General features: G+C 42.5%; 1 protein-coding gene across 5 annotated transcripts in view; it reads right to left on the minus strand.

The window, feature by feature from the left end:
• The window catches only part of LOC148041731 (uncharacterized), a 277578-nt gene that overhangs the window by 100528 nt on the left and 149706 nt on the right, over positions 1 to 27344 (minus strand). For all 5 annotated transcript variants that reach the window (XM_087681817.1, XM_087681809.1, XM_087681833.1 and 2 more), the window contains 2 exons: positions 15404 to 15512; positions 14205 to 14293 (listed from right to left, as the gene is read on the minus strand). In XM_087681817.1, coding sequence (XP_087537943.1) covers positions 14205 to 14293; positions 15404 to 15512 — 198 coding nt within the window. The remainder of the gene's footprint in view (positions 1 to 14204; positions 14294 to 15403; positions 15513 to 27344) is intronic.

A 27344-nucleotide genomic window follows, 5' to 3' on the forward strand; every position in this document is an offset into this window, starting at 1 on the left:
CAATGACATTGCATTGAAATAAGAACCAAGTACATGCTTATATAGCCTTTGGGTTGTTCCACTCTCCTCGTTGTGCTTATGGGATACAGAGCATCTCTTCCTAGAGTATACATCATTTGTCATATCTTTAAATACCCCCCTCAAATGATGAGTTCCTACACTTGTTGGCTTTTGCCCCCCCTACATGATGACATGGCCCGAGAGACTAGCCCATAGGCAATCTAGTCAAGTTAAAGCTTGAAACTATACATCTTTGACAAGGGTTTTTACAAAACAACATCTACCAAGGGAAACAAAAAAATCCACTATGGGAAAGATACAATGAAATTTTCTTCAAAATAATTTATCAGAGCTGTTGTTGATAGCGGAAGCATCTTCTTCATTCATGAACTGATTTTGATGGTTACTATTCTGCACTTGTTGTGCTCTTTTCCTGTGGAAACATTCACTAGCCATGTGCCCAATCTTACCACAATAATAACATGTGACCCGATCCTTGTTATTGGTGTTGAATCCTTGTCCATGTCCTTTTGCTCCATAAGTTTCCGTGCTGTATAAGAGATTGTCCTTTGAGATAATTTCTTTTGCATCTTTGTTTTTAAGTTTACTTTCTCCATCAAGTAGAGAATGCTCAATATCTTTGAGCGAGAGATTAGGAACATTACTTAGGGTAGACACAAGGTTCTCATATGGTTCTTAATTTACACTTGCTAGTGGCACTGCTATGGCTTCATCCTCACCTATGTTCTTTTTTAAAGTTGCAAGTTAAGTTTTTAGGCTCTTAAACTTATTAATGTGTATAGTCATAGAAGAACTATCCTTTACATCGAGCTTATAGAATTGCATGAGTAATTTTACTTTTGAGTTTTTAGCTTGAGTTCCAAAGATCCTGTCAAGCTCATCCCATGCCTTTTTCCCATCTTTGATGCCAGAGATATGGTGCAATACATCATCAAATAGTCCCCAGGCAATGACGCCTAGAGCCTTGTTGTTCATCTTTTTCCACTCTTTTCTCTTGAACTGGACTTCTTCAACGAACTCGTCTTCATCATCTTCCTTCTTGCCATCTGCATCTCCTATATCATCCTCAAATAGATCCCAAAGATCCTTCCTCATGAGATGGTACATTGTCTTTTCTTTCCATGCCTGAAAGCCTTCACCATCGAATTTGGCTATTTGCTCAAGTTTAGACATTTTTTGAAGGTCTTACCGCAACTATACTTGGGCAGTGTCTATCCTTTTACAATGAGATTAAGGCTTACAAGGGATTCAATCAATTGGGCATTCCACATTAAAAATCTTCATGTTTGTCATTGCAAGAACTGATGTAAAACCAACAAATAAGTTGTTCTTGAATGTGCTAAGAACACAAGTGCCAAGAAGAACTAGATAAGTATTAAGAGATACTATCTTGATGAGCTTGATCTTCTTGCTAAGCTTGAGTCTTCCAATTCTTCTTAATGAGGGTTGCACTTGCTGGAAACTAAGCAAATTTGAGTGGCAGGAACTCCAATAGGCTTGGGAGAGTGAGAAAATGATGGAATTTTTGAGCTTGAGGTTGAAGGAGCTATGGTGGATTAGGGTTTGCAAACAGACCGACTGGTTTTTTTCCTGATTTCAGCGTGTAGAGGCAATCATTTCAGGAGATGTTTGGTAGGTAGAAGGCCTATGAGGTGGGCTCCAAAAGCCCTATGGTTGCAAGGAGGATTGCATCGCGTGCAGGGAGAACGGACCGTACGGACTGAAAATGGCGCAAAACAAACAGAGATCTCTGATTTTTGTAATGCTGGTGTATAGAGCAGCCAATGCTGGGCTGGGACATGCTAGTAGTTGCGCCTTGAGAAGAGGGACAAATCCTCAAAAGAAAGTTAGCTGAGATATGGCTTGTATGAGGAGATTTGATTGCTCCAAGCAAGATAGGTCCTACTGGCTATGGCTGCCATGAAGGTAGGGAGTGTAGATGAAGTTGGAGATGAAGTTAACCACTTGGACTAAGCTGGATAGAGATGAAGAGGAGCCAAGAGAAGAGATTTCAATCCTGAGCCATGCTCACCATGGCTCTGATACCATGTTAGAATGCATGGATCTAGAGCATGGCTATAGCAGATGGGAAAGAAAGAGAAAACTCATGATAATATAGACAAGAAGGACTGACTGTCATACAAGTGAATTAGGTTCCAAGATGGAAGCTTGGACTCATAACACAATCTTGTGTGTGTAGACAATGACACTGACTGAAGGGACAAGAAGCTTGGACCTTACTTTGAAACTCTTAGATGTTATAGCTTTTAGATTTGTAAGATGTTACCTAACATTTAAATATTTAATGGATCAGGGCAGCTGGCTTGATCATGACTCATGATTCATTGTTTTATCATGATTAGTGGGTATGGTACTCTTATGATTGTAAACCTTACAACTTTTAGAACCTAATTTAAGAATGAGCATTTCTTAAGTCAATTTAAAACTTGTTTTCCAAGTTCTCATGAAAGTTGTAAATAACTTAAAGACTTACCATGCTTTTTGTACATGTTGCTAATTAATGTATTTCATAAATATCAATTATTTGTTATAGTTGTACGCACTTTGTTTATTACTATTTCTGAGGTTTTACAAAAACGTTTCCTATGCATGAAAACCGTATGAAACCTCCCATTTTTGGAACTCCGTGCTACATTATACAAGTTGGGTTGTATTTTAGTTAAGGACTAACATTGTGAGAAGGGGTGTTGTCCCTTGTCTACATCCATGGATTGGTTTGTCTTCTATTGTCTTCGGCAATGACATCCTTTTCCATCGGTAACCATGCATTATTTATTGTAAAATGGCACTTAGGTAAATGAGCAACTCCCTTACAAGGGCACCAGGCACTGCTCAATGAAACCCTGCTGCAGTAACATTCCCATATTGCTTTTCCCTTGCATTATCAACATGTTTGTGTGATTTTGGCAGTTGAAATGGTGAAAACCCAGCTAGGGAATCCTCCAGGTGAAAACCCATACTTTGTATAGCCTATTTCCCTCTTACCTCACTGAGAATAGACTTTTGGGACATCGCTCACACCAGATCCCAAGCAGGCCAATGGCCACCATGCTGCACTCCTCCTTACTCCTTACTCCTTCACCAACACCTTGATAATGAACAATAGAACGTCATTTTAAGTCATGCCAGAAAGCTCATTAGAATTCCATTGTAAGACCACCTCACCCACAAGATTTCAATTAACCTGGTTTCTTGGTGGCCTGAGACAATCTACACCAATGACAGATTGTTTTAACAAAAAAACATCAGAAGCATCAATGATTGGAGGAAAATGGACGATGGCTAGGGTACCATTGTCACCTGCCTTGAGTGGCATCATGTATTTTGGGTTGACTACATACTTATTTTGAGCAGCATGAATGCTTAGAGTGACTTTTATGCTCATCACTAAGTGCCTCTTGTGGGCTAGCACTACTAGGTTCACCCTCTGTACTTCACCTCCCCATATACCTTGAGTGGAGCCTATAAGCCTGTCATTTCCAGCACTTTGAGCTGCAACATACCGAGCTGCCATCCATGGCCTACCTCAAGCTTCCACTTGTCAACCGCCCTCATCCAGCAATGTATACCACGTTTGAAAAGTATACTCCTCTCCACATGATAACAGCTGAAATGCCCTTCTTGGCTAAACAAATGAGCTTGGCAAGGCCTTGTTCACAAAGCACCACTGCACAAAAGTAACCAGCATGTAAACGCCTATCATGTGCACACATATATATGTATATAATCATGCCCTCATGCACCAAATGTAAACACACACTCACACACAATGAAGATTCACAAGCACCACACATAGTCATGTAAAACCAAACACATACACAGCTCATACCACACATATTAGCACAACACTTGGAATAATGAGTCTCCACAAATACACACACATATGCATCGAATTGATGGCCACCTCAAGTTGGAGTATCGACTATCACCCCAGGGCCCAAGCTAGTCCACTCCAAGCTATCCATCCTGAGTTTTCCAGTAGGCAGGCAACCACACCAAGCCTTCTTTGACTGTCCTTGCCTTGAGTGACAACTACTATTCGAGGTCTCATGCTGCAACTGGCTTCCCACCTGCCCATACCAAGTGCACCACTTTGAATTATTGCCCAGTGCTGTTCCACTTAAAGTGCATGCACATCATCTCAAGTCCGGGCATTAATTCATCTCGAGCTGACACAAACTTGCAATTCATCATGAGCAGATGCGGACTTAAGCGACCTTCAAACCACCTTGACGGCGCATAGTCACCCTAAGGTTGTTGACAGCATTCATCTTGAGATGTAGATCGAGTCACTGTCACTACTGGAGTGCATGTGACTCACTCGAGCTACAGCCTACACCTATGACTCATCACTTCGAGTGTACATTTTTGCACCCCGAGCCAACCCGTCCGATTGTCAACCACCTTGGGGTCATCCACGACCTCTATCGTGTTCACACACTACCCATTCTGAGTACTCACACATCAACACACGCTTACTACCACTCATTCTCACACACCACTCATCCACATTAGCACACATAACCCTCACTCACTCGCACACATAGCAACACTCTTGCACTCAGGTGCAAACGTATCATCATTACACGCGCATTAACACACACATTCAATAACCATGTGTGCACATAGACACTGTCAGATGGGAGAGGATCGAGGTGCAGCTGAAGTGCAGTAGACAGTGTGAGAGTGAGAGACAGAGTTGAGCACGATACCCAATGCAATGGTACTGAATAGTGTGTTAACTGAAAGTACAAATGATAACCCTTATACCTTAGGGTTATAAGGGGCTGTTCACACCCGAACACAGTAAGTGCCCGTAAGTGTGCACCACAAGCACATACAAAATAGTACACATAATCTGGGGGAAAAAACCTCTCCTACCGAGAGTAAAAAGTGCCCCAGTGTCCTAGTGATCACCCGCACACTCCCATATGAGCGTAGGCGTAAGTAAGGCGTGTGAGATACCCAACAAACCCCCCTGGAGTGAAGAGTGATCAAGTGTACAAGGATCATCCGCCACCAAAGGGCGTCAAATTCAAAGCATCGCGAAATGCTTCAAATTTGTCTCGTGGAAGAGCTTTGGTGAAGATGTCTGCCACATTGCTGGTGGTAGGACAGTAGACAAGGCTGATATCACCTGCATGTAGCCTCTCTCTGACAAAGTGGTAGTGAATCTCTATGTGTTTCGTGCGAGCATGAAACACAGGGTTCCGTGCCATTGCAATGGCACTCTGACTGTCAGTATATAAAGGAGTAGGCTCCGTAACAGATACATCCAAATCAGCAAGTAAGCGTCTAAGCCATACGCACTCAACTGCAGTAGTGAAGGCTGCCTTGTACTCAGCTTCACATGACGACGTGGCAACAGTGGATTGTTTCTTGCTAAGCCAAGAAATGCATGACGAGCCAAGAAAGAAACAATTGCCACTAGTGGAGTGACGAGTATCAAAATCACCAGCCCAATCAGAGTCACTGTAAGCATGTAACTGCAGTGGTCCCCCCTTGGCATAAAGCAATCCAAGAGCTCTAGTACCCTGCAAGTAACGAAACACACGCTTCACAGCTTGCCAATGCGACATACGAGGCTGATGCATGTACCTGCTCAAAACTGAAACGGCAAACTGTATGTCTGGCCGAGTGTGGCATAGATAGATGAGACATCCCACTGCTGGAGCATAAGTATGGATATCAAACAAATCACTGTCATCATGTAATGACAGTTTGAGCCCAGGTTCCATGGGTGTACAAACTAGCTTGCAATCCTGTAAGCCAAACTTCTCAAGAAGTTGCCCAATGTACCTTGACTGACATAATCCAATGCCTCTAGCATCATGTACAAACTGGATGCCCAAGTAATAGTGCAAAATACCCAAGTCAGACATGTCAAAAGTTTGCTGTAAATTATTTTTGAATGCTGAAATCTGATCAGCACGTGTTCCAGTGAGCAAAAGGTCGTCTACATATAGACACAAAATCAGCATGGATCCCCCTTCTTTATGTACATAAAGGGTAGACTCAGATGGGCTGTTTACAAACCCCTGACTAAGCAAGAAGGCATCTATCTTTGCGTACCAAGCTCGTGGAGCTTGTTTCAAACCATATAGAGCTTTTTTCAGCTTGCATACTAAATTTTCTGAGCCTTCAACTGCAAAACCAATGGGCTGCTGTACATACACTTCTTCCTGAAGTTCCCCATGTAAGAATGCAGTCTTTATATCCAGCTGATGCACTTTCCAACCAAAATGTGCAGCCAAGGCAATCATAGACCGAATGGTCGTCATACGGGAGGTAGGAGCAAAGGTCTCCTCATAGTCAATGCCCTTTTTCTGTGCGTAGCCTTTAGCTACCAGCCGTGCCTTGTACTTATCTATGGATCCATCTGCATTCCTTTTCAATTTGTAGACCCATTTCGTACCAATGGCACGCTTGCCAACTGGCAAAGACACCAAATCCCAAGTATGATTCTTATGAATAGAATCCAATTCAGCTTGCATGGCTGCCATCCAATGCACACTATGTCGTGCATCCTCAAAACATTCAGGCTCCTCATTATCATGAGTACATGCTGCCATAACAAACTCCATGGAATGTGCTGAATCATGCAGTCGAGTTTGCCTTCGAGTACGACCAGCCAAGGGTGTTTCCAAATGACTATCTCTCATAGTCTGCGTGTACCATCTAGGCACCTGTCTTGCTTCTTGACTGTGTACAAGTTCCTGCTGAATTTCAGTTTCAGCAATGTGCTGATTTACTGCATGTTCCATAGGAGCAGCTGGCTGAACATTAGGTTCATTTGCTGAAGTACCAGCTGAATAACCAAATGTGATGGGCAGCAGCCCTTCAAAGACATCACGGGCAGCCTGATATGTATCAAAACCAGCCAAGGATAATTCTGATTTTTCATCAAATACAACATCCCTGCTGACAAAAACCTTCTCGGTCACGGGATCATAGAGTCTGTAGCCTTTGCTTTCGCTGCTATATCCCATAAAGATGCATTTTACAGCCTTGTTGTCCAACTTCTTTCGAAGTACCTGTGGAATATGGGCATATGCAAGACACCCAAAAGTACGGAAGTGGCCAACAGAAGGTTTGCGGCTGTGCCAAGCCTCAAAAGGTGTGACGGTTTTCAAGGCCTTGGTAGGGCATCTGTTCAAAATGTGGCAAGCACTCATGACGGCTTCCATCCAAAAACTATGAGGCAAACTCTTTGCCTTCAGCATACATCTGGCCATCTCCATGAGTGACCGATTTTTCCTCTCTGCTACCCCATTCTGCTGTGGAGTATATGCAGTAGTGTACTGATGGATAATGCCCTTCTGCTGCAAATAAGAATTCAGCATAGAGGACATGTATTCCCCCCCTCGGTCCGAACGGAGAGTCTTAATCTTGCAACCAGACTGAGTTTCCACAAGTGCACTGAAAGCCAAAAATGCATCATACACTTCTGACTTCTTTTTCAAGCAGTAGACCCAGCAAAAACGTGTAAAGTCATCAATAAATGTTACAAAATAGTAACAACCACCCAATGACTGTGTCTGCATGGGCCCACAAACATCCGAATGCACAAGCTGCAATCTGGCTGTTGCTCTAAAAGCAACATCACGGGGAAAAGAGAAACGATGCATTTTCCCCAAAATGCAACCCTCGCATAAATGCTCAGGAGGTCTCTCCAAGAGAGGTAATCCATCCAACATCTTAGTACGCTGTAATAGCATCAAGCTGCCATAGTTTACATGCCCCAAACGAGCATGCCATAACTCTGCCTCTAACATAGCAGGAGTAAGAGTGGATGTCAAATATGCAGACTGATCTACCGAAAGAGCATCCAACTCATATAACCCATGACACAGAGAACCTGTCAAGACCAATGTCATGTGTTCCTTGTCACGGACCATGCAACGGTCATCATCAAAGGTGACCTGCAAACCACAACGTGCCATAGAAGAAATGGAAAGCAGATTCTTCTTAATGCCAGGCACATACAAAGCATCCTGTAGGCGGAGAATAGAGCCATCAATGGCTGTAAGCTGAATTTCCCCAATACCACGAACAGGGTATGATGCATTATTAGCACACTGAACAGACTTCCCAACGGGAGGTGCACCAAGAGAAGCAAACAAATCTCGACGAGATGTGATATGCCGTGAAGCACCACTGTCAAAGAACCAAGTGTCAGCATCTTCTGTAGAGCTAAATGCTCTATCAGCCCAAGAGACATCATAACTGCAAGTGTAAAAACAATAGTCCCTGTCTGCAACAAAGGACGCGGACTCACTAGCAGTGGAAGGAGCTGCAGAAACAGACATCCCTGACTCCTTCTTCTTCTCTTTGGCGATGCGCTTCCTGCACTCAGTGATGTAGTGGCCAGGCTTCTTGCAGTAATGGCATTTTCCCTTCTTGGCTTGCGTGCCCCCCCTGTTTCTGACTTGTCTGTGAAGTGTTACTACTACCAGAACTCTGCGAAGCATTTTTCCCTTGGCTGTTTTTACCCTTCTGCCTTGACATAAAAGCCTGCTCATAGGCTATACCATCCACACCACTGTTCCGTCTAGTTTGTTCCTCCTCTAGAAGCAAACTGACAAGCTGAATGAAAGTGATGGGCTCTTTCGAAATCCTCATAGTGAGGTTCAAGGCAGTATGAAAAGCCAAGTAAGAGGGAGGCAGTGAATTCAATGTCGTAGAAATCAGCTGCGCATCTGAGTAGTACTCATCCACATTCATGAGTTGCTCCCGCAAGTCCTGAATTTTGTTGAGATGATCCTGCATAGAATCACCCTCATTCATCTTTAGAGTCTCTAGCTCTTTCTTCAAGAAAGAGATGCGAGTCTCATTCTTTCCTGCAAACATCTGCTCCAATATCAACCAAGCTTCTTGTGAAGAAGCTGCTGAACGAATATGAGGAATGATAGAACGCTGAACTGCCAATGCAATCAGCGACATAGCCTGTGCATCCCGTGTATCCCAAGTTTTCTGAGCTGCAGTTCTTGGGGGAAGTGGCTGAGCAGGGTGAGGTGGAGGGGGCTGAGGTTGCCCTCTTGCACGTCCTCCTGGAGGAGGAGTAGCGGGAGCCACAACTCCCGGTCGTGCTTCGTCTCCACTGACATAATCCCACAAATTTTTGGCCACTAATACATTCTTCATCATGAAAGACCAAAGGGAATAATTGTTTCCATCCAATCGGTCTTCCTTGGACACATAGGTGAATACATCTCCTCCCTGATTTGCCATTATTTCCCAAAAGGTAATAGAGCAATGTCAATGCAGTACGGGCTGGAAATCTGCAAATTTCCAGAAATTGCAGCAAACACAAGTCTGCAATTAATGTGCAAAGGGTACTCTGTCAAAAAAAACTGTCACTGATGCACGCTTCCCAAGGTGCAATTAGTGCTCAGCAGCACTAAAACATCAAAAACCCCAAAATTTTGCCAAAATCTCTGTCAAAAACAGTCGTTCTGTGACTGTATCAGCAGTTTAAATGCATCTGTCCTCCAAATACACAAAAGCCCCAAAATTTCTGACCATTCAGTCCAGAAATTTGCATGAATTTTCCTTTTCCAGTAGATCTGTGCCAACCGCGTGTGAACCGCCGCTTCCAGAATTTTATTCTGGGCTGAAATGAAAAAAATTTGTTGAAAATTTTACCTGACGTGGAGCAGACTGGCGTGTGCTGGTCGGCGGGCAGTTTGGCGCAGGACAGGCTGACGTGGTCGTCAGACAAGCTGGCTGCGCGTGGTCAAAACGGCGGGCAGGACGGGCTGATGTCAGACTTGCGGGCTGCACGTGACGTTGACGGGCGGGCGCAGGTCAGTCGCGTGTGACGGGTGGACTGACGGTGGTCTGACGGAAGTCGTATGGGCTAACAGACGACTTAGGCGGCGCCTGGGCTGACGAGGACTGCACTGTTGGACAGCGCGCTGGCATACGTCAGCGCCTGCAGCTGACGTGACGAGACAGATGTCAGACGTGACTGACGAGACTAACGTTGACGTGGACCTGGTGCTGCTCGCGAGCTGCTGACGGACAGGGTACTGGTGGAGGCTGGCGACGACTTGTACTGTGCTGAGGCAGCTCTGTGGAACAGCGCCTCACTGCTGACAGAACTGACGACAGGTTGTACCTGTGCTGAGGTGACGTCTGACGCTGGAGCAGGACTGGCGTGTGCTGCAGAAGCTGAGTTCAGAGCTCAGCTCTGATACCAAATGTCAGATGGGAGAGGATCGAGGTGCAGCTGAAGTGCAGTAGACAGTGTGAGAGTGAGAGACAGAGTTGAGCACGATACCCAATGCAATGGTACTGAATAGTGTGTTAACTGAAAGTACAAATGATAACCCTTATACCTTAGGGTTATAAGGGGCTGTTCACACCCGAACACAGTAAGTGCCCGTAAGTGTGCACCACAAGCACATACAAAATAGTACACATAATCTGGGGGAAAAAACCTCTCCTACCGAGAGTAAAAAGTGCCCCAGTGTCCTAGTGATCACCCGCACACTCCCATATGAGCGTAGGCGTAAGTAAGGCGTGTGAGATACCCAACAGACACTAGAGCACGGGCACACCCATTCGGACATAGCCAATCACCATATTCATGTACTCGTAGGATTAGGACCCATCCATACATGCACACGTAGTCCTTAGTTACACTTAGTCACACTAACCCAAAATATCTACTAGGTTCTGATTACCATCCATTCACATTAACCATTGCCTTAACCACACTTTACACCCCAACTAGGTCTCATTCAGGTGCACTTTACTTCGAGTCATTTTGTTTTTAGGATCATTTCCTATACTCAACTTAGCAAACTTAGACCAAATGTAGACACAACACATCTAGACATAGGCTAGCACCATAACTGAGGACTAGAACCACTTGCAAGCTTGTGTTATAATTGACTTGACAACTCCACCCGAGCTACTTACTAAGGACCCAATGAATTATCTTCTCTCTTTGAGCCACACTCAAGCGGGTGGTTTTACTCACTTCATTCAATTCAAATTGGTGGAGCGACTTGCTTCAAAGCACTCTTACCTAACCCTAAGATACATCAAGCAACTCTCCCACTTGCACATTGCCTAGAACTTGCCAAGGGTACTTGAGTGCTACAAGAGCTTAGACACACTCCAATTAGATCAAGAGGCTAGAGGGACAATTAGATCAATCCTCACAGCAAAAAGACTTCAAATTACACTGGCCAAGGAGGGGCAAAATAGAAAAAGAGCCACCAAGATCAAACAACACGAGTAATTACCATTGCATAGCTAGAGGAAAAGAAGCCTCACCCCAAGCTAACACACAAGAAAATCTAGAGCTATACATACCCAACCAAACATCAAGGGCAAAAAGTGTATGTGTAAAGATGCTCTACACGGCGACTAGCAAGCTTGGGGCTTTTGATGGTCATCTTTATCAAAATAAACCATCCATTTTAGGCATTTGATCTACCATGACCAAAATTATGCCATGACCTCAATTTGTGCATAGGGCAATCCCACCACAAATCCATGGAGATACTACTCCATTTTTTTATGGGGATTTTGTAGAGGATGTAATTGTCCTACTTGTTGTTCATTCACTTTCATTGAGCTAAAAATGTAAGCATTCACATACATAAGACTCAACCAAAGCCTTCCTGTGTGGCCAATAGCAATTCCAACCAATACAAAGTCCAATGTATGATGCCAAGTGTTCTGTGCTAGGCATGTCATGACAATCATATAGAATTATGTTTGGAATACTCATCAACAAGCACACGCACTTTGCCTTACTTAAACAGGAAACCAACTTTGATGAATTACTTTTCCACCATCTATTTTTCTCTTGATAGTCATCTTACACACATTCAAACCTCCAAAGATTCCCAGGCTACAAGTTCCATTTTACACTAATTGCCAAATTCTACCAAAGTGAGAATTTAATTGGCAACATCCCTTCAAAATCTATGGAGATCTTTGTAAAAGATAAAGCATTCAGCTTAGGGATTTGAGCAAGGGCATCAACAACCATATTGGTTGTGCGGTTAAGTAATGAAACTCAAAATTAAGTTCCTGTATAATCTCTCTACACCTTGCCTTACGAACTCAAAGATCGATCGGATCGGGAAGGAATATCACCAAGTGATGTATAAGGGTAGTGGGGTTGAGCTTGGGAAACTTAGCATCTACTTACTCCCTTCTCCAAGGCGCTTTGCGCTAAGGAGCAAGGATCCTTTGCCCCTCGATGTCACAGTGTTTTATGAGAATCCAAGGAAGTCATCCATGCAAAGCAAGAGAGTCCAAGGGGATTGAGGCAAGGCGTGAAGCTAGGGAGATGAGTCGTCATGTCTCACTCATGACTCACAACTCCTACAAGGCTTCCTCATCACACACCCTAGGCACCTTGGTCCCCAATGGGCCTCATCATGCCACGGTTCACCATGCTAGGCTCATCCGCACATATCTTGGATCACATCGTCCACTTGGAGCACGATGCATCACAAACCATCCCAACTCATCTCCCTAGCTTCACGCCTTGCCTCAATCCCCTTGGACTCTCTTGCTTTGCATAGGGCTCGACTTCCTTGGATTCTCATAAAACACTATGACATCGAGGGGCAAAGGATCCTTGCTCCTTAGCGCAAAGCGCCTATCCATCGTCATAGTGGTAGTAGAGATCATCAACACCTCTAAAAACAAGAACTTTGATTTTCAATACAAATCTCTACTCTTCTTGATTACTACGAGGACAAATGGATTTTTCTAGATAGACGAAATCTTAAGGCCAAGCTAAAGAATCCGGACATATCAATGCAAGATCAAATACAAAATCTACCAAGAGTCAATGTCTAAACAAATGAGACAACATAAAAACGATCTATATATCAGAGTGCTCTAAAGAGGCTACACCTTGTCAAAATCCATCTAGCTGGCAATTGTACAAATGAAAAAGTGACATATTGTTTACTACATTAAAAGTTAATGGTCTTTACGGAAGGAAGAGAGCAGGGATTGGGGGGGTTTATTGGAGATGATTTTGCTCCTATGGATACCGACTTTTTGGAGGAAGAGGACTCAAACTCGCCACCTACAGAGAGGCAAGAACTAAAACATACCATGGAGCCAATTGAAAATGATAATGAGCTTATTCATAAGGCCTCCACTATTGCGAATTTGATGAAAAAATAACTAAAGAAAGCAATGTTGGTCCCTCTAGTGGGGAAACCATCTGAGATCTTTCCAACAGGAAAACAAAAAAGCATTTCCTTGGATGGTATTTGTATAGCCATTCAGCCATGCATGAGTATAGCTACTAGCAAAAAAGTGTATTAAATACTTATTTTGCCTGGCAAATGATTCTCATTTCTATACAATGATCTAAGAAAGGCCTACAATACATTCGAGTTACTGCTCATACAAGGGCACAAGCATTCAAGAAAGTGGAGCTTAGACACATAGAGTCTCAAGAGAAACGGATAGCAATCCAATTGCAAGCTCAAGGAATCCACTTATCCCATCAAATTGAAGTTGCAAGATCACATTGGGAGGAATTGAAATAGCTGAATTGTTGGTCTTAACCTTATCGTATAAAGATGTTTTCATTTGTAGTTTAACAAGTGATGTGCAATAATCCCAATGCAAGTAAAGTATCTAAAGCTAAGAAATTATGTACCAAGTCTTATGTACATATTCTAAACCCAAGTAATTGTAAACCTAAATCTAAGTAAATGTAAGTAAATCTTCTTAAGTAAACATAAGAACCTAAGTAAAAACTAGTAAGCTTCAATAAAGCTAAATCTAAGAAGACTTAAGCACCTAGTAAGCCTTAGGTAAATATAAGCACATAAGTAAACCTAACCACCTAAGTAAACCTTAAGTAGATCATTTTAAGTAAACATAACACCTAACTAAACAATTTGAAGTATAATTTCAATTAACCTTCTTAAGTAAACCTAAACCTAAGTAAATCTTGATACTCACTTTAAGTTATTATATAGATTCAATCATTGTATAACTTCAGTTTTTTGTGTCATGTATTAGGTTTAGCTTTAGTTGAATGTGACAAAGCAGCCAACAACAAATAGAGTCAGGTCATACACCTAATCTTAAAGCGTATGCTCCAAATCACTTGACCACAGCTAAAACTCCTACCATTTCAAGGAGTCAGGCAATCAAGCTTTTACCTTCCATCCAGGGCCTCCTGTATATTTTTTGCATCAATGCACAGTGGGCCACCTCGTATCCAGGCCATCTCGCCAGATGGTCCAGAGACCTATGCAGAAAATACGAAGAATTGGAAATGATTTACCAATTATAAAAACAATGCATTTACATCTTTGTGATTGGTTAAGTAACAGGACAAATATCTTGTGAGAGTGTAGCAAACCAAGGTTTTGACTGTTTTGACAACATAACCAGAGAATAAGTTTGTCTGTAAAAAGAAGTTATTGAATGACCAAAAAACTTGACCACCTCCTGGTTAAAAATATTATAATGGCTTCAAAGCAGACCAGCTCTACTTTCAGAAACTGTCCTTGACATGCTCTTTCCGGCTCTCCTTTCCCTTGAAAGAAATCAAAGTTAATAGCTATTTCCAACATGTAGTAATCCTCTATTTTTTGCTCGAAGTGTAGATTTGACTTCCCAATAGAAAAACCGCAAGAAAGAAAACCTGAAACTGGATAAATGATCACTATTGCACAAGTTGACCAATACATTAAATCTAGGATTTGTAGGTTCCCCTTGACTAATATTTCCCCCATATTGACTGCAGATTATACATTACTTCAAGTTGGCCTGATTCTACTCGTTTTGTCTTGGGTCAATGAGAAAAAGATCATTACCAAGACCGGTCCTCAAATATTATTTCCAGATGGTGCTAATGGCACTTTTTGAGATTATCGGGCCTATGCCCTATCTCTTTATTATGCTTATTCTAAAACAATAAAAAGAGATCTTCACAAAAAAGCATCTCCAGCAGAGTTGCATCTTCCAATAGTAGCAACCAAAGGTCCCATAAACTTTCAAAGGCACCAACTCACCATCAAGTAGCCCACCAAACTCACAAAAACGATTATGGGTTTGGAAGGTAAAAGGCACAACTTTACTTTTATTTTTGCATATGACCCACTTTGCAGCTACTTTGGGTACATTCGTGTATGAACTTTATGTACCTGACGCTCAAGAGTGAATTGTGCTTAAACTCTAAGCACAGAGCCAAACTGTAGCCAATGTACCTAGCAACCTCAAGTATCTGAATTAAATGTCAACATTCATCAAAAGGTAGCATGTTCGCCACTTTTCTCAACAAGTGCCAACATGTTAAACAGTGCTGTTGTTCATTAACAGCAAGTAGAAACTTTTTAAAGAAACTTAAACGAACCTTTGATGCAAGGACAAGTTTGTCTCGAGGAGTTTTAGTTTCCTTGATCCAACGTCCAACATATTCTTCAGATTTTCCTTGAGTTTTTGAGCATTGAGGAACCGGATACCTACATGTAAAAGACAATCAAATTTCTCTATAATTGTGAGTTTTAGGAGCATGTGATTAACTACAACTCGAGTTTAAGTACAAGATGGTTAAGTTGATTTCTCACAATTGTGATGCCAACTTTTATGTGAGCATACATAGCTTTTTCTCCTATGTATTTCATGTAATTTGTGTTAACTTGTGTTCTATCAAGCTTCTTATTCTTCAAAAGCTACACTCGTCAAGCGCCTTTAAAACACAGCCCCATCCATATTAAGTAGCATGCTTCACAGCCAAAGGAGCTTTCACCCTATTCTTGAGGCCCTAACAAAGCTATATCAAGTTAGCCTTTCAAGGTAATAAGAGACTTATTTGTGTTCTCTAAATTAAGGGGTCAGTGAGAAGAAAATGAACTTACAAAATATCATATTGAATGCATTTAAGGAACAATAAGCCCTGGCAATATACAAACTTGTCCAACTTTCTAGGGAGCTGGCCACTCCACAAACTTCTGGATCCCTTTTTGATTTCCTTGATAAAAGACTGTAAGAACTCATGTGTACATGCACACTATGATCACGCATTGCTCACTTATGATTCTAAAATATTTGAAAAACACGAACCTCAAGAGATTATTTTGTCATCTCTTTTGAGTTGAGTGATGCAAATTAAACTTTTATAAGGTTGTTTTAATAGAAATGCTTGGAGAAAGGAGCTACTAAGTAACAACCTATTAAACTATTGTTGTAAAAAAACATCAGGGTTTGTAGTGGAGACCATAGAGTGCATGAGAAACACTAGTAGTGAATGAATTATGAAACACAAAATGGAAGAATGATTAATGGAATCAAATGATGTAATGAGCGGGATACATAGAAACTAGGGGTTAGACACCCAGTCACACTGACCGAGGTATATAAGGTGTAAGATACCCAGTTTAGAGCATCCAAATTATTATTAAGAACATACTCTTCACCTTCATCTCTAGCTTCCATGACTTCCTCCTCCTTTCCCCCCTCTTTCCTGTCTTTCTCTCTCCTCTTCTAGTCTTTCTTCTTCTTCTTCTTCTTCTTCCTTCTCTCTTTCTCTCTCCTCAACTCATTCTTCTCTCTCCTCTCAACTTCATTCATTACAAGTGATATCAGAGCATCAAGCTTTGGTCATTTTCTTCTTTCCTCTTTCTCCATCTAGTTCCCTTTTCATATCCAAAACCCTAGTTACTTAGGTCACACGTAAAGGTATAATAGGAAGAACCACAGTTAGTTACATCTTTTTGGAGCAAGTGGGAGCTATGCTGGAGACTCAGACATATTTGGAGGTAAAATGGCTAACTTTGCAAGTCGTCACTCCTTTTCAAGCAATTTTTGGGGATTCCAAGACCAAAGTTGGAGACTCAGAAGTTAAAAGAGGGCAAAAATCTCAGTTACCTTTTGTCCGAGTCCCCCTTCTCTCTCTTCTCCTGCAAGCTGCCATAGTTGCCAGCCACAAGAACCCCCAAGATCTCTACTCAGCTGCCTCCAGGACATAAGCCATCATTTCCACTTAATTCTTGGCATCTCCAGCAACTGACACAGCACTCCATAGGCTAGGTGAGGCCAGCAGAAACCACCAAGAAACAGCCCCTGATTTTCGGCGCATTTTGTGCTAGCTGCTCCTGCCTTCCCCAGCCCTCCTCCTGCCCTTTTGCTGCTCACTGGAGCTTCTGGCCAACCTTGGGCACTCCTTCAACACTCTTCTTCTTCCCCTCCTGATATTCTTGGCCCTGGAGCAAACCCTAGAAGATGGACAAAAGCTAGACAGTTTAGGCAGCCATGGATTCTTCATCTAGAGCTATCTCAACAATTAAAGCTTAGCTCAAGCCTTCCCACCTTTGAAATCTTAGCCCTCAAGAGCTCCTTCAGTCATTCTTAACCTCTCTTACCCAGATTGAAGACATGGAGCTTAGCATGCAAGGATTTCTTGTGGGCAGCAATGAAAACCCCTTCAAGCTTTCCATTATTGAAGAGTAAGCTCAGGTACAAGCATAAGAGTCCCTACCATCAATGGAAGCATCAAATGCTTGAAGGCTTCATCAATTGGAGTGCTCTAATCAACCGGGCTTGGTTGATAGAGAAATTGGCACCATGGTGGATCATGCTTCATCTATCTTTCCCAAACATTGAAGAGATATGTCAATCTAATCTTAATCTCTCATTTTAATCCACTTGTTGAGCTTAATTCCTTTTGTTGGAGAGATTATGGTTGCATATGCTCTCTTAGTTACATCTTTCATTGTATACATGTTTCCCCACCAGAAACCAGTGAACCATTTGCCTTCGAATGCATCATGCTTAACTCTCAATCGATTGCTTTTGCTAACATTAGCTCTTGTATACTTTAAATTAATCCCAAGTGGATAGTAAGCCATTGTAAAAAGGGTAAGTAGCAGCTAGTGAGTCACTGGACTGCCAAGGTAAGCCCTACCCAAGCTCTTGTTTCATCCTTGCATCTCATGAAAAGATCCAATGCTTACTTTTCAATGCACCTCATGCTGATTGCTCAAGTAAAAATGTCTGTCATGTATACTCTGGCTAAGGAAAAAGGCCGATGCCAGGAGAGGTAACCCTCCCTTACCACCTAAGACCCTGAAGGGATACACAACTCGGCCCGGGGGAAACTGTGCCCACCTCCCGATGATCCAGAGCCCGATACTTGTATATAGGTGTAGATACACTCCATGGTAAATCCACTTTTAATGAAATACCTCCATTTGGATACCCTCCATACATGTGCAGCCCGATACTTGTATGCAGGTACAGATATACTCCATGGTCACCCCACTTCCGATGAAATACCCCCATTTGGACACCCTTTCAATGCTCATGGCACCCATGTATGACACTTGACATATATGCAATCAAAGAATATGTATGGCACTAAGATCCACTTATGCAATGATCACAGAGAAAATGGGCAGGTAGATGAAGTTAGTGAACCCTCATGCTAATGACGAGCCTTTTTTGGCCCTCCCCATCATCTATGCAACCAACCCTCTAGTGAGACCCTTACCCACCATTGGTAGTAGAAGCTCCCCCACTCTTCTTAGAAGCCCCAACGGTGCTTATATGGCTCAACCCCATCATGGATAGTATGGCAATAATGGGAAGCATGGCAATGATGGGAAGCATGCATAGAGACGGAAAACGCCCGTTCCGGCACATAGGAACGGATTAACGCGTTCCGGGAAGTCCGAGCCCACAAAACGCTAGCGGAACGTTCCAACCCATTCCCTGCCCCATTCCCTCCCGTTCCAGGCCATTCCAAGTCTGTTCTCTCTTTGGAACGGCAATTTCAGTAATGGATTTTTTAAAAAAGGAAGAAATCGTTTGAACGGACACAACTTGCTGGGCTGACGTCGCCCGTTCAGTCGCACGACTCTTGCCTCTCTCGCTTGCACACCTCTCCCGTCTCTCCTACCTATCTGGCCTTCCCCGCCTGCCCTTCCTGCCTCACCTGCCTACTCCCGCCTGCCTGGCCCGCCTCTCTTGCCTAGCTTGACTCCCACCCGCGATTAGGTTAGGATTATTATCTCCCCCAAATTTGGGGCATTTTGGATCAGACTTCAGTTGTTGGCAATTGGCTCGAAATTTGGGACTTTCTTAAGGATTGGGGCCCAAATTTGGTTGCAATGTCCCCAAATTTGGGGCATTTTAAATCAGTCACTACCCAAATTTAGGAGCTGAAAATGCGCCAAATTTTGGGGCATTTTCAGCAAGGGAATGGAAGCTCGAATGCCCCAAATTTGGGAGCTGAAAATATGCCAAATTTTGGGGCATTTTCAGCGAGGGAATGCAGGCTGGAATGCCCTAGATTTGTAACATTTTCAGTAAAAGGAATGCAGTGTTGAGAGTGGAAAAAGACTGAATTTTTGACTGATTTTTGTTGTTTTTTAGGTCTGAATGATTGATTTTTGATGGATTTAGAGTGATGTAAGGTTGTTAATGGAAGTGTTTGAGAGTGTTTTGGATTATATTGATTATGTTTTGGAAGTTCATGATGATTCTTAGTGGAAATATGAAGCGTTGTGATATTCTGATAGGTTCTGTTAAAGTTCTAATTGGTTTTGATATCCTCTGTATAGCTTCTGTTTTGTTCTGATTTTCTTCTGTATGAAGCATGGATTGATCATTGATGAAGGTTGAAATATTTTGAAAGCTTATTGAATAGTTTTTGATAGTTTGGAATGGTTTTAGTATGAGTTATGAGGATCTACTGTTCTCTGACAACCTTCTATAACCCTCTGTAAACCTTCTATAGAGCCTCTGTATCTACTATGTCTTTGTTCTATATCTGCTCTGTTCCTGTTCTGTACTGTTCTATAGATCTTCTGTAAGTATTTTGTAAAATGTATGTGTGACTTTGGAAAAGTTTCCTAACTTTTGGAAAGGATGAATCTAAGTTCAAAAGAGCTAAAATAAATGGAAAAAGTAGCTGCTAAAGACTGAAGAGAAGATTGAAGTGACAGTGACAGTAGTGAGCTATGAAGAGACATTGTAGTGGCTCTGTTGTCTCTTCACATCAGACATATCTCTTGGGAGGTGTATCCACGACCTAAGAAGGATTATTGAGAGACATTATGAAGTATTATAGTAAGGAGATGATGTACTATTGAGAGAGAGAGAGAGAGAGAGAGAGAGAGAGAGCCAATTCTATCAAAACAGTGTAACTGTATATGAGAGATTAAGAGAGAAAACTATGAAGACATTGAAGATGAATACTATGTGATTGATTTCCATTAAAAAATTGTGTATTCTTTTATGTTCCTTGTTCTATTGAAGGATTCTATGAAGATGTAGAAGATTATGGTTGATTTTATCAAATCCATGGAAGATATCTACTATGATGCTGCATGAAGATTTGTTGTTTTCTTTGTTTTGGTCATCAAAAGAATAAAATAAAAGCTTGTTGATGTTACAAGATAGATTTTCTTGTAGTAGAATCCCCTTTTCCTTGGTGTTCCTCTTGGGGCTCCATGTTTTTTGTGCGTAGCTGGGGAAACTTGCCATCAACAAGCATCAAAAGAGGCTGAAAATGAGGGAAATGGCATTGCCAAGAAGAGAAGAATTCAATGGATATTTGCAAAGTTCCTTCTTCCACTAAAGAGTTGAAGATTCTCATTATCAAAGCCACTTTCCACAAGAAGTTCATCCCACAATGGCGAAAACATATTACCATCATGATGCATGCTCTATGCGGTGGACTGTTTCCTCTTCCTACTGAAGCAGCAAAAACTTGCATCTTAGTGGCAAATTGTTTGGGAATAAACTGAAGAGCAAAATCAAAGAATGACTATCCATGGAAGATTTGGTATTCATTGAGAAGTTTCCAGACATCATTAATTGGGAGATTGTGAAGAAGCTTCAGGAGTTCAAGAAGGAAAAGAGTTGGAATTTGTTCGTGGATGCTTAACAGCAAGATACGTGGGATGCTTGGTGTACTGACAATCTTTTGTTTGTCCAATTAGCAACCCATTGGAAGTTGGCAGACAGAGTGTTTTTCACAACATACACTGTTAAAATCCTTAGAAGCTGGCATTATTATAATGGCACAACAACGATCCTAAGAAGAATGAGTTTTGATATTTTTAGAACGGAATATCTCCCCCTCTGTAGTGGTTTAAAAGCCGAATTGAGAGATGTTGAAAAGAATGAAGTAGAGGAGATGTTGGCCAGAGAATCCCCCAGAGATTGAAGCCTCTCTGATACTATCCTGTTGAGTACAGACCAATTGGTTGGAGCCAACCCCCTGATGAATAACGCAATCAAGAGGCAAGCATTAGAACAAGTCCAGAGGTACGTGAGAAGAGAGAATACAAAAATCAAAGCTGAGAACGAGCTTGCAGCAGAAGCCTCCTTTGACACCCTAAAAGCACTCTTTACAGAAGTCCCCATAGCAACTCAAGGTCCTCTTCCTAGTCAGATTCGTCCTGGAAATATGGATGACAGGCTAGCAAATGTAATCCCATTGCCAGTTTTTAAGGGAGATTACAATGAAGACCCTGATCTTCATGTAGCTGAATTCATGGTAGCATGTGTGGCTAACAATGCCAAAATCCCTGAGCATTGGTTAGCAATATTCCCCGCCACTTTCAAGGGCGCGGTGTTTCAGTGGTATAAGAGACAAGCAGCAGGAACTTTTGGCACATGGGACGACCTGAAGTTGGCATTCCTCACTAAATTCAAGCGTGAAGGTTTTGAAGAGCAGATGCGAGAGGAGTTCATGAACCTAAGTCAGTCCTCTGGAGAAAGAGTAAAAGTTTATGTCTCGCGAATGGAATCCATCCTGAAGAGATAGACTATCCATCATTTGGACGAAGGTATCTAGAAAGGAGTATTTCTTAGAGGCCTACAACCAGAAGTTCGCAAGTTCGTGAAATTGAGAAGACCATTCCATCTGCAAGCTGCAGTGGAAGGTACAAAATTGTATGACGAAGTTGAAGCAAGGTTGTCAATGACTCTAGGAAGAGGAGTCTTATCTCCTCCCATACCAGGAATGGTATACCCACCAAATGCAGTCCCAGGGACAGTTTCCTACCCCTATCTCCAAATACAAACAGTGCCACAGTATAATGCACCTAATCCACTGTGGTCACCACAGACGATAGTGCCTCAAATGATAGTTCAACCACAATAACAGTAGCCTCAAATAGTTCCTCCAATGGCGACTCAACAACAGTGGAACCCTACCAACTGGAATCAACAACCCCAAGTCTCAACAAGAGCTCTGAATCAGAACTAGAACGGAGGACCCTCTGGATCGACCCAACCAGTGTATGCAATAATTACAGAAGCTTCACAAAACCCTACTACAAGTACTTCAGGAGGTGAAAATTTGAAGGACTACTTATCCAACTCAGTTGCAAGTATCAAGAAAGAGCTTATGGATGTGATTATAGAGCAGCTATAGACATTGAAGGTGAATACCGCCAATATATCCACCCCTACGGGAGCTGGGAGAGATGTGATGCGCTCTAATACATGGTACGGAAAGTGTCATCAAGCGGGACATTTAGCCACTAAATGTACCCAAAAACCAACCATTCCTGGAGTCTTCTCTTCCTACTCTTTGCGGAAGAACCACACAGAGGATATTTGCTCTCTGAAAAGAGATGCGCGAATGAAGACAAAAATATAAAAATGCAAGATTCAACTTGCTAGAATCCAAAATGACAACACAGGATATTGGACCAAAGCCTGGGGAATTTGGTTCTAATTTCGGTCCAAGGATATTTCCCTCTCAAAGTTATAGAGAACGACAGTCTGGCGGTCGTCAGAGATCAGAGGTGGAATGTTATAAGTGTGGAGAAAAGGGTCATATCTCCCCGAATTGTCCAAGCCCTAGACAATCTGTGGATTATAAGCCCTTATGCAGCCGATGTAAAGGAGAATGCCACACTACAAAGGACTGTCCAAGTCCAGCCCTTGTAAAGGCCAATGGCACTGATAGCCAACAGAAGGCACAAGAGCCTGCCTCCAATTTGGTAGAGTTGGAAGTTGCCACTATCACGCGCGCCAAGAAGAAGGAACCAGTTGTTTAGAATGAGAACAACTTTCTTGCCAAGACTGTGAAGTTCAACCTGTTAACAGAGGGACAGAACAGTACAGGACAGAACAGTGCAGTACAGAGCACTATAGTACCACAGAGAGTTACAAAGACAGTCCCAGAAACAGGACTAGAGGTCCAGGAGATAGACGATGCAGAAGCATCTTCAGCAACAGAAGAAGTGTCAATGCTGCCATTACTAGAAGAAAAAGGAAAGATGAAAATGGGAGTAGCCCCATTCCCTAGCAGGCTAGAAAAGCCCGTGGATCCTATCAAAGATTATGACTTGGTAAAAGACCTCTACACTTTTAAACCAAACTTAACATTCCGACAGTTGCTGATGCTGTCTCCCAGTTGCTGAAAAAAATTCAAAAGCATCTTGACAAGAAGACATGGATTAAGGATTGTTCCTTCAACAACGACCAAGACCAATAAGACCCTGGAGCCTGTAAAGGAAGTAGATGTAGCTAACGCCTTCCTAGATCCTGGAACTCCAGAGATTAGTGTATGGATTGAAGAATGCTTTATTTCAGATGCATTGATTGATGGACACTCATCAGTAAACATAATGACGGATGTCACAATAAAGGACTTAGGGTTGCAAGGAATTCAACCTACATAGTGGCTTATTAGATTGGCAGACCAAAGCAGAATTAAACCGTTGGGCATCCTCCCATACGTAAAAACAACCCTTGTAGGAAGAGACTATTAGCTAACATATTTGGTGGTCAAACCAAATTCTTATGGGACCTCATACCCTCTGCTATTAGGAAGACCTTGGCTTTTTGAAGCGAGAGCCAGGACGGACTGGTTCAAAGGAACCCTGACCCTAGACAAAGGACCCAACAAAGTGATGTTGAAATTGTATGGATCGCAAAAAGACAATGGATCCACATCTATCGAAGTCATAACTAACTCCTCCAACGAGGTAACAAATGGTACATCAGGAGACGAAGAGGCTGTTAAACAGATCTTTCCCAAGAAAACAGAGACAATCCCTAACAGTGGGCACTGTAAGTCAACTACCAAGGAAACCAAAGTCCTTGTCCATGGGAGAATACCTCTTGCCTCAACTGGAATTGACTTTCGAAATCACCTCTGACAGTGAAATAGAAGCATAGATGTACTGTTCTCCCTGTTACATGGCAGCCGTAGAGACAGTAACAGAGACAGAGCCAGAGACAGTAACATAGACAGAGCCAAAGACAAAGGCAAAAGCAGAGTCAAAAGCAGTAACAGAGACAAAGCCAGAGACAGAAGCAATAACAGAGACAGAAGCAGAAGCAGAAGCAGAAGCAGATGCAGAGGCAGAAGATCTGTTCTTCTCCTACAGAGCCTCTACAGAAGCAGAGACAAAGCCTCCAGAAAAAGAGGATGAAAATGATAAGGATGAAAATGAAGCAGATTATGAAAGTGCAGATGAAGAATTTCCTCTAATAGCGGATAATCTTGTTGATGTACCTACAGAGACCTCAGAGACCGAAGATCTCGGGGTGTTGGATGGAATGACCATGGTTCCATTTGGGTTGACCAATGAACCACAAAGTATGAAGAATCTGTATAAGCAATGGATTAAAGGCATAAAAATTAAGTTCACCAATGGCTCCTGTCGCCCTGATTGTTTAGTCCTGAGAAAAGATGATGATGATGCCCCCTGCTAACAGAAGCCAGAGCTATCAAAGCCTCAGCTTCTAGAAGGTCTGTGCTATGTGACATTCTTGGACGCATCCTCTGAAGATGAATTCCTAAGTCCAAAAGAAATTACCACTCACACAGAAGCAAACAAAGCTCTGATAAACTTCCAACAATCTCAACAGACAAATGAGTCATCTGTTCAGAAGGAGGATATTGGTTCTAGTGGAACATCAGACGAGGACACTACTTCCTTGAAAGAGTCAGACCTCTATCCAGAAGCAATCCGTGGGACATTTATCCGCGAAGTAGAAGGTGAAAGGCAAGTAACGTTCCTGGATACTGATGGTACTGAACGTCACCTGAAAGTGGGTCTCAATCTTTCAGAAGAACTAGTGGTCTTGCGAGACTTATTAAAGGAGAACTTAGATGTGTTTGCTTGGTTATATAAATATCTAAAGGGGATTGATCCCACAGTATGCCAACATCACATTGACCTAGAGCTTGATGCCAAACCTATAAGGCAAAGACAAAGACGTATGAATCCTAATTATTCTGCTCTAGTGAAGGCTGAATTATTGAATCTTCTTGAAGCCGAGTTCATTTATCCCGTAGCTAACAGTGAATGGGTTTCGCCCATTGTGGTAGTACCCAAGAAGAACGGGAAACTTCGAATATGCATGGACTTTCAAAAGCTGAACTCAAAGACGAAGAATGATCATTTCCCTATCCCTTTTACAAACCAATTGTTGAACACAGTGGTGGTAGGCCCCTCTAAATTAGATCAATCGATATATTATGCAAGCCGAAAGGTCACTGATAGGGAATGGAACTACACAGTGATAGAGCTTGAATGCTTGGCAATGGTGTCTGCACTAGAGAAGTTTAGACACTATCTACTGTCAACGCATTTTAAGTTCTATGTGGATCATGAAGCCCTCTCCTTTCTGATGAACAAAGCAGATGTTAAAGAACAACTGATAAGATGGTTGCTCCTATTCCAGGAGTTCATTTTGAAGTGGTCACTAAGCCTGGCCGTTCCCATGTCCTAGCTGATCATGTATCACGGATCCCTCAAACTGTAGAAGAGGAACAAGATGATCCAGACCTTCCTAATGCTTCTTTGTTTCTAGTTAAAACAGTTACTCCTTGGTATGCAGACATAGCCAACCTCCTGGAAACTCAACAGTATCCTCCTGGCATCTCAAGCTGTGAGAAGAAGAAGCTTCTGTTAAAATCAGTCCCCTACACCTTGCTAGGTGGTACACTATACAAGAGAGGCAAAGATGAAGTGCTGCGAAGATGTGTTGTAGGGGATGAAATCGGCATAGTATTGAAAGCATGCCATGACGACCCATGTGGTGGACACTTCACAGGAGAAGCGACAGTCAGGAAGGCTCTATTGATGGGATACTGGTGGCCGACTCTCCACAAGGGTGCATATGACTACTGCAAGAGATGGGATACTTGTCAGCGAATGGGGAAACCCACCAAAACAAGTGCTATGCCACTGTAACCTATTCTTCCCCTAAAGCTGTTCGAGAAGTGGAGGATTGATTTTGTGGGTCCCATTGATCCACCCACCAGACGGAAACAGAACAAATACATCTTAGTATGTATGGATTATGTCACAAAGTGGTATGAAGCTAAAGCTCTGAAGCGGGACGATGGTAACAGTGTAGCTCTATTCATGTACGAAAATATTATCAAACGTTTTAGCAGTTCCCTCGAGCTGATAAGTGACAGAGGTACTCATTTCCTGAACAAAATCATGGAGGAGCTAACGGAACTGTATAAGATCCGCTATCACAAGTCCACTCCTTACTACCCCAGAGCCAATGGCCAAGTTGAAGTCACCAATCGTATCCTTCGCTCGATTCTGACAAGAACGATTGTCGCACATTGTCGCAACTGGGACGATCGACTTATAGAGGCTCTCTGGGCATACAAAACCTCCCATAAGGCAGCTACAGGACAGACCCCTTTCCAGCTAGTGTATAGTATAGAAGCCGTCTTCCCTATTGAGATAGAATTGCCCTCTTTGCAAGTGGCAGTTAAAGAACACTTGGGAGATGATGAGTCACTGCAACACCGCCTCCTACACTTGGAATGCTTGGATGAGATACGGCGGATAGCTCTACAGTGTATGGAGACCACTCAAGCGCGACGCAAGGCCTATCACGACAGTTTAATCAAGCACAAGGAGTTTAAAGAAGGTGATCTTGTCCTAGCCTATAATTGGAGATTTTCCAAGTTTCCTAGCAAGTTTCAACAACGGTGAATGGGCCCATACCAGGTACTTACTGTCAAACCTAATGGCTCTGTTCAGGTACAGACCATTGATGCCTCTGATGATCCTTTCCTGATCAATGGCTATCATCTGAAGAAGTACTTCCCTCCCTGGGGATCTTAACAATCACAGTCGACCTACCCTCCTCCTTTTGGGCGTCGCACTGTCCTTCTCGTCGTGCTTCTGATAGTCCTTATGATTCTCCTCGTGAGGCAGTCTCCTTTTGCTAGCTACTCACAAATACCTCTCAATCCGACCTTGTTCTCTTCTTGTCTGATCAAACAACGGTGGCGAGGTTGGTCCTGACACATGGTATTTCTACCATTCTCTTTCTTAACGAAAAAAAAAAAA

Source organism: Lygodium microphyllum, chromosome 1 (genome assembly GCF_053477565.2).
Source record: "Lygodium microphyllum isolate KBCC chromosome 1, Lygodium_microphyllum_v1.1.10, whole genome shotgun sequence".
NCBI classification, from domain to species: Eukaryota; Viridiplantae; Streptophyta; class Polypodiopsida; order Schizaeales; family Lygodiaceae; genus Lygodium; species Lygodium microphyllum.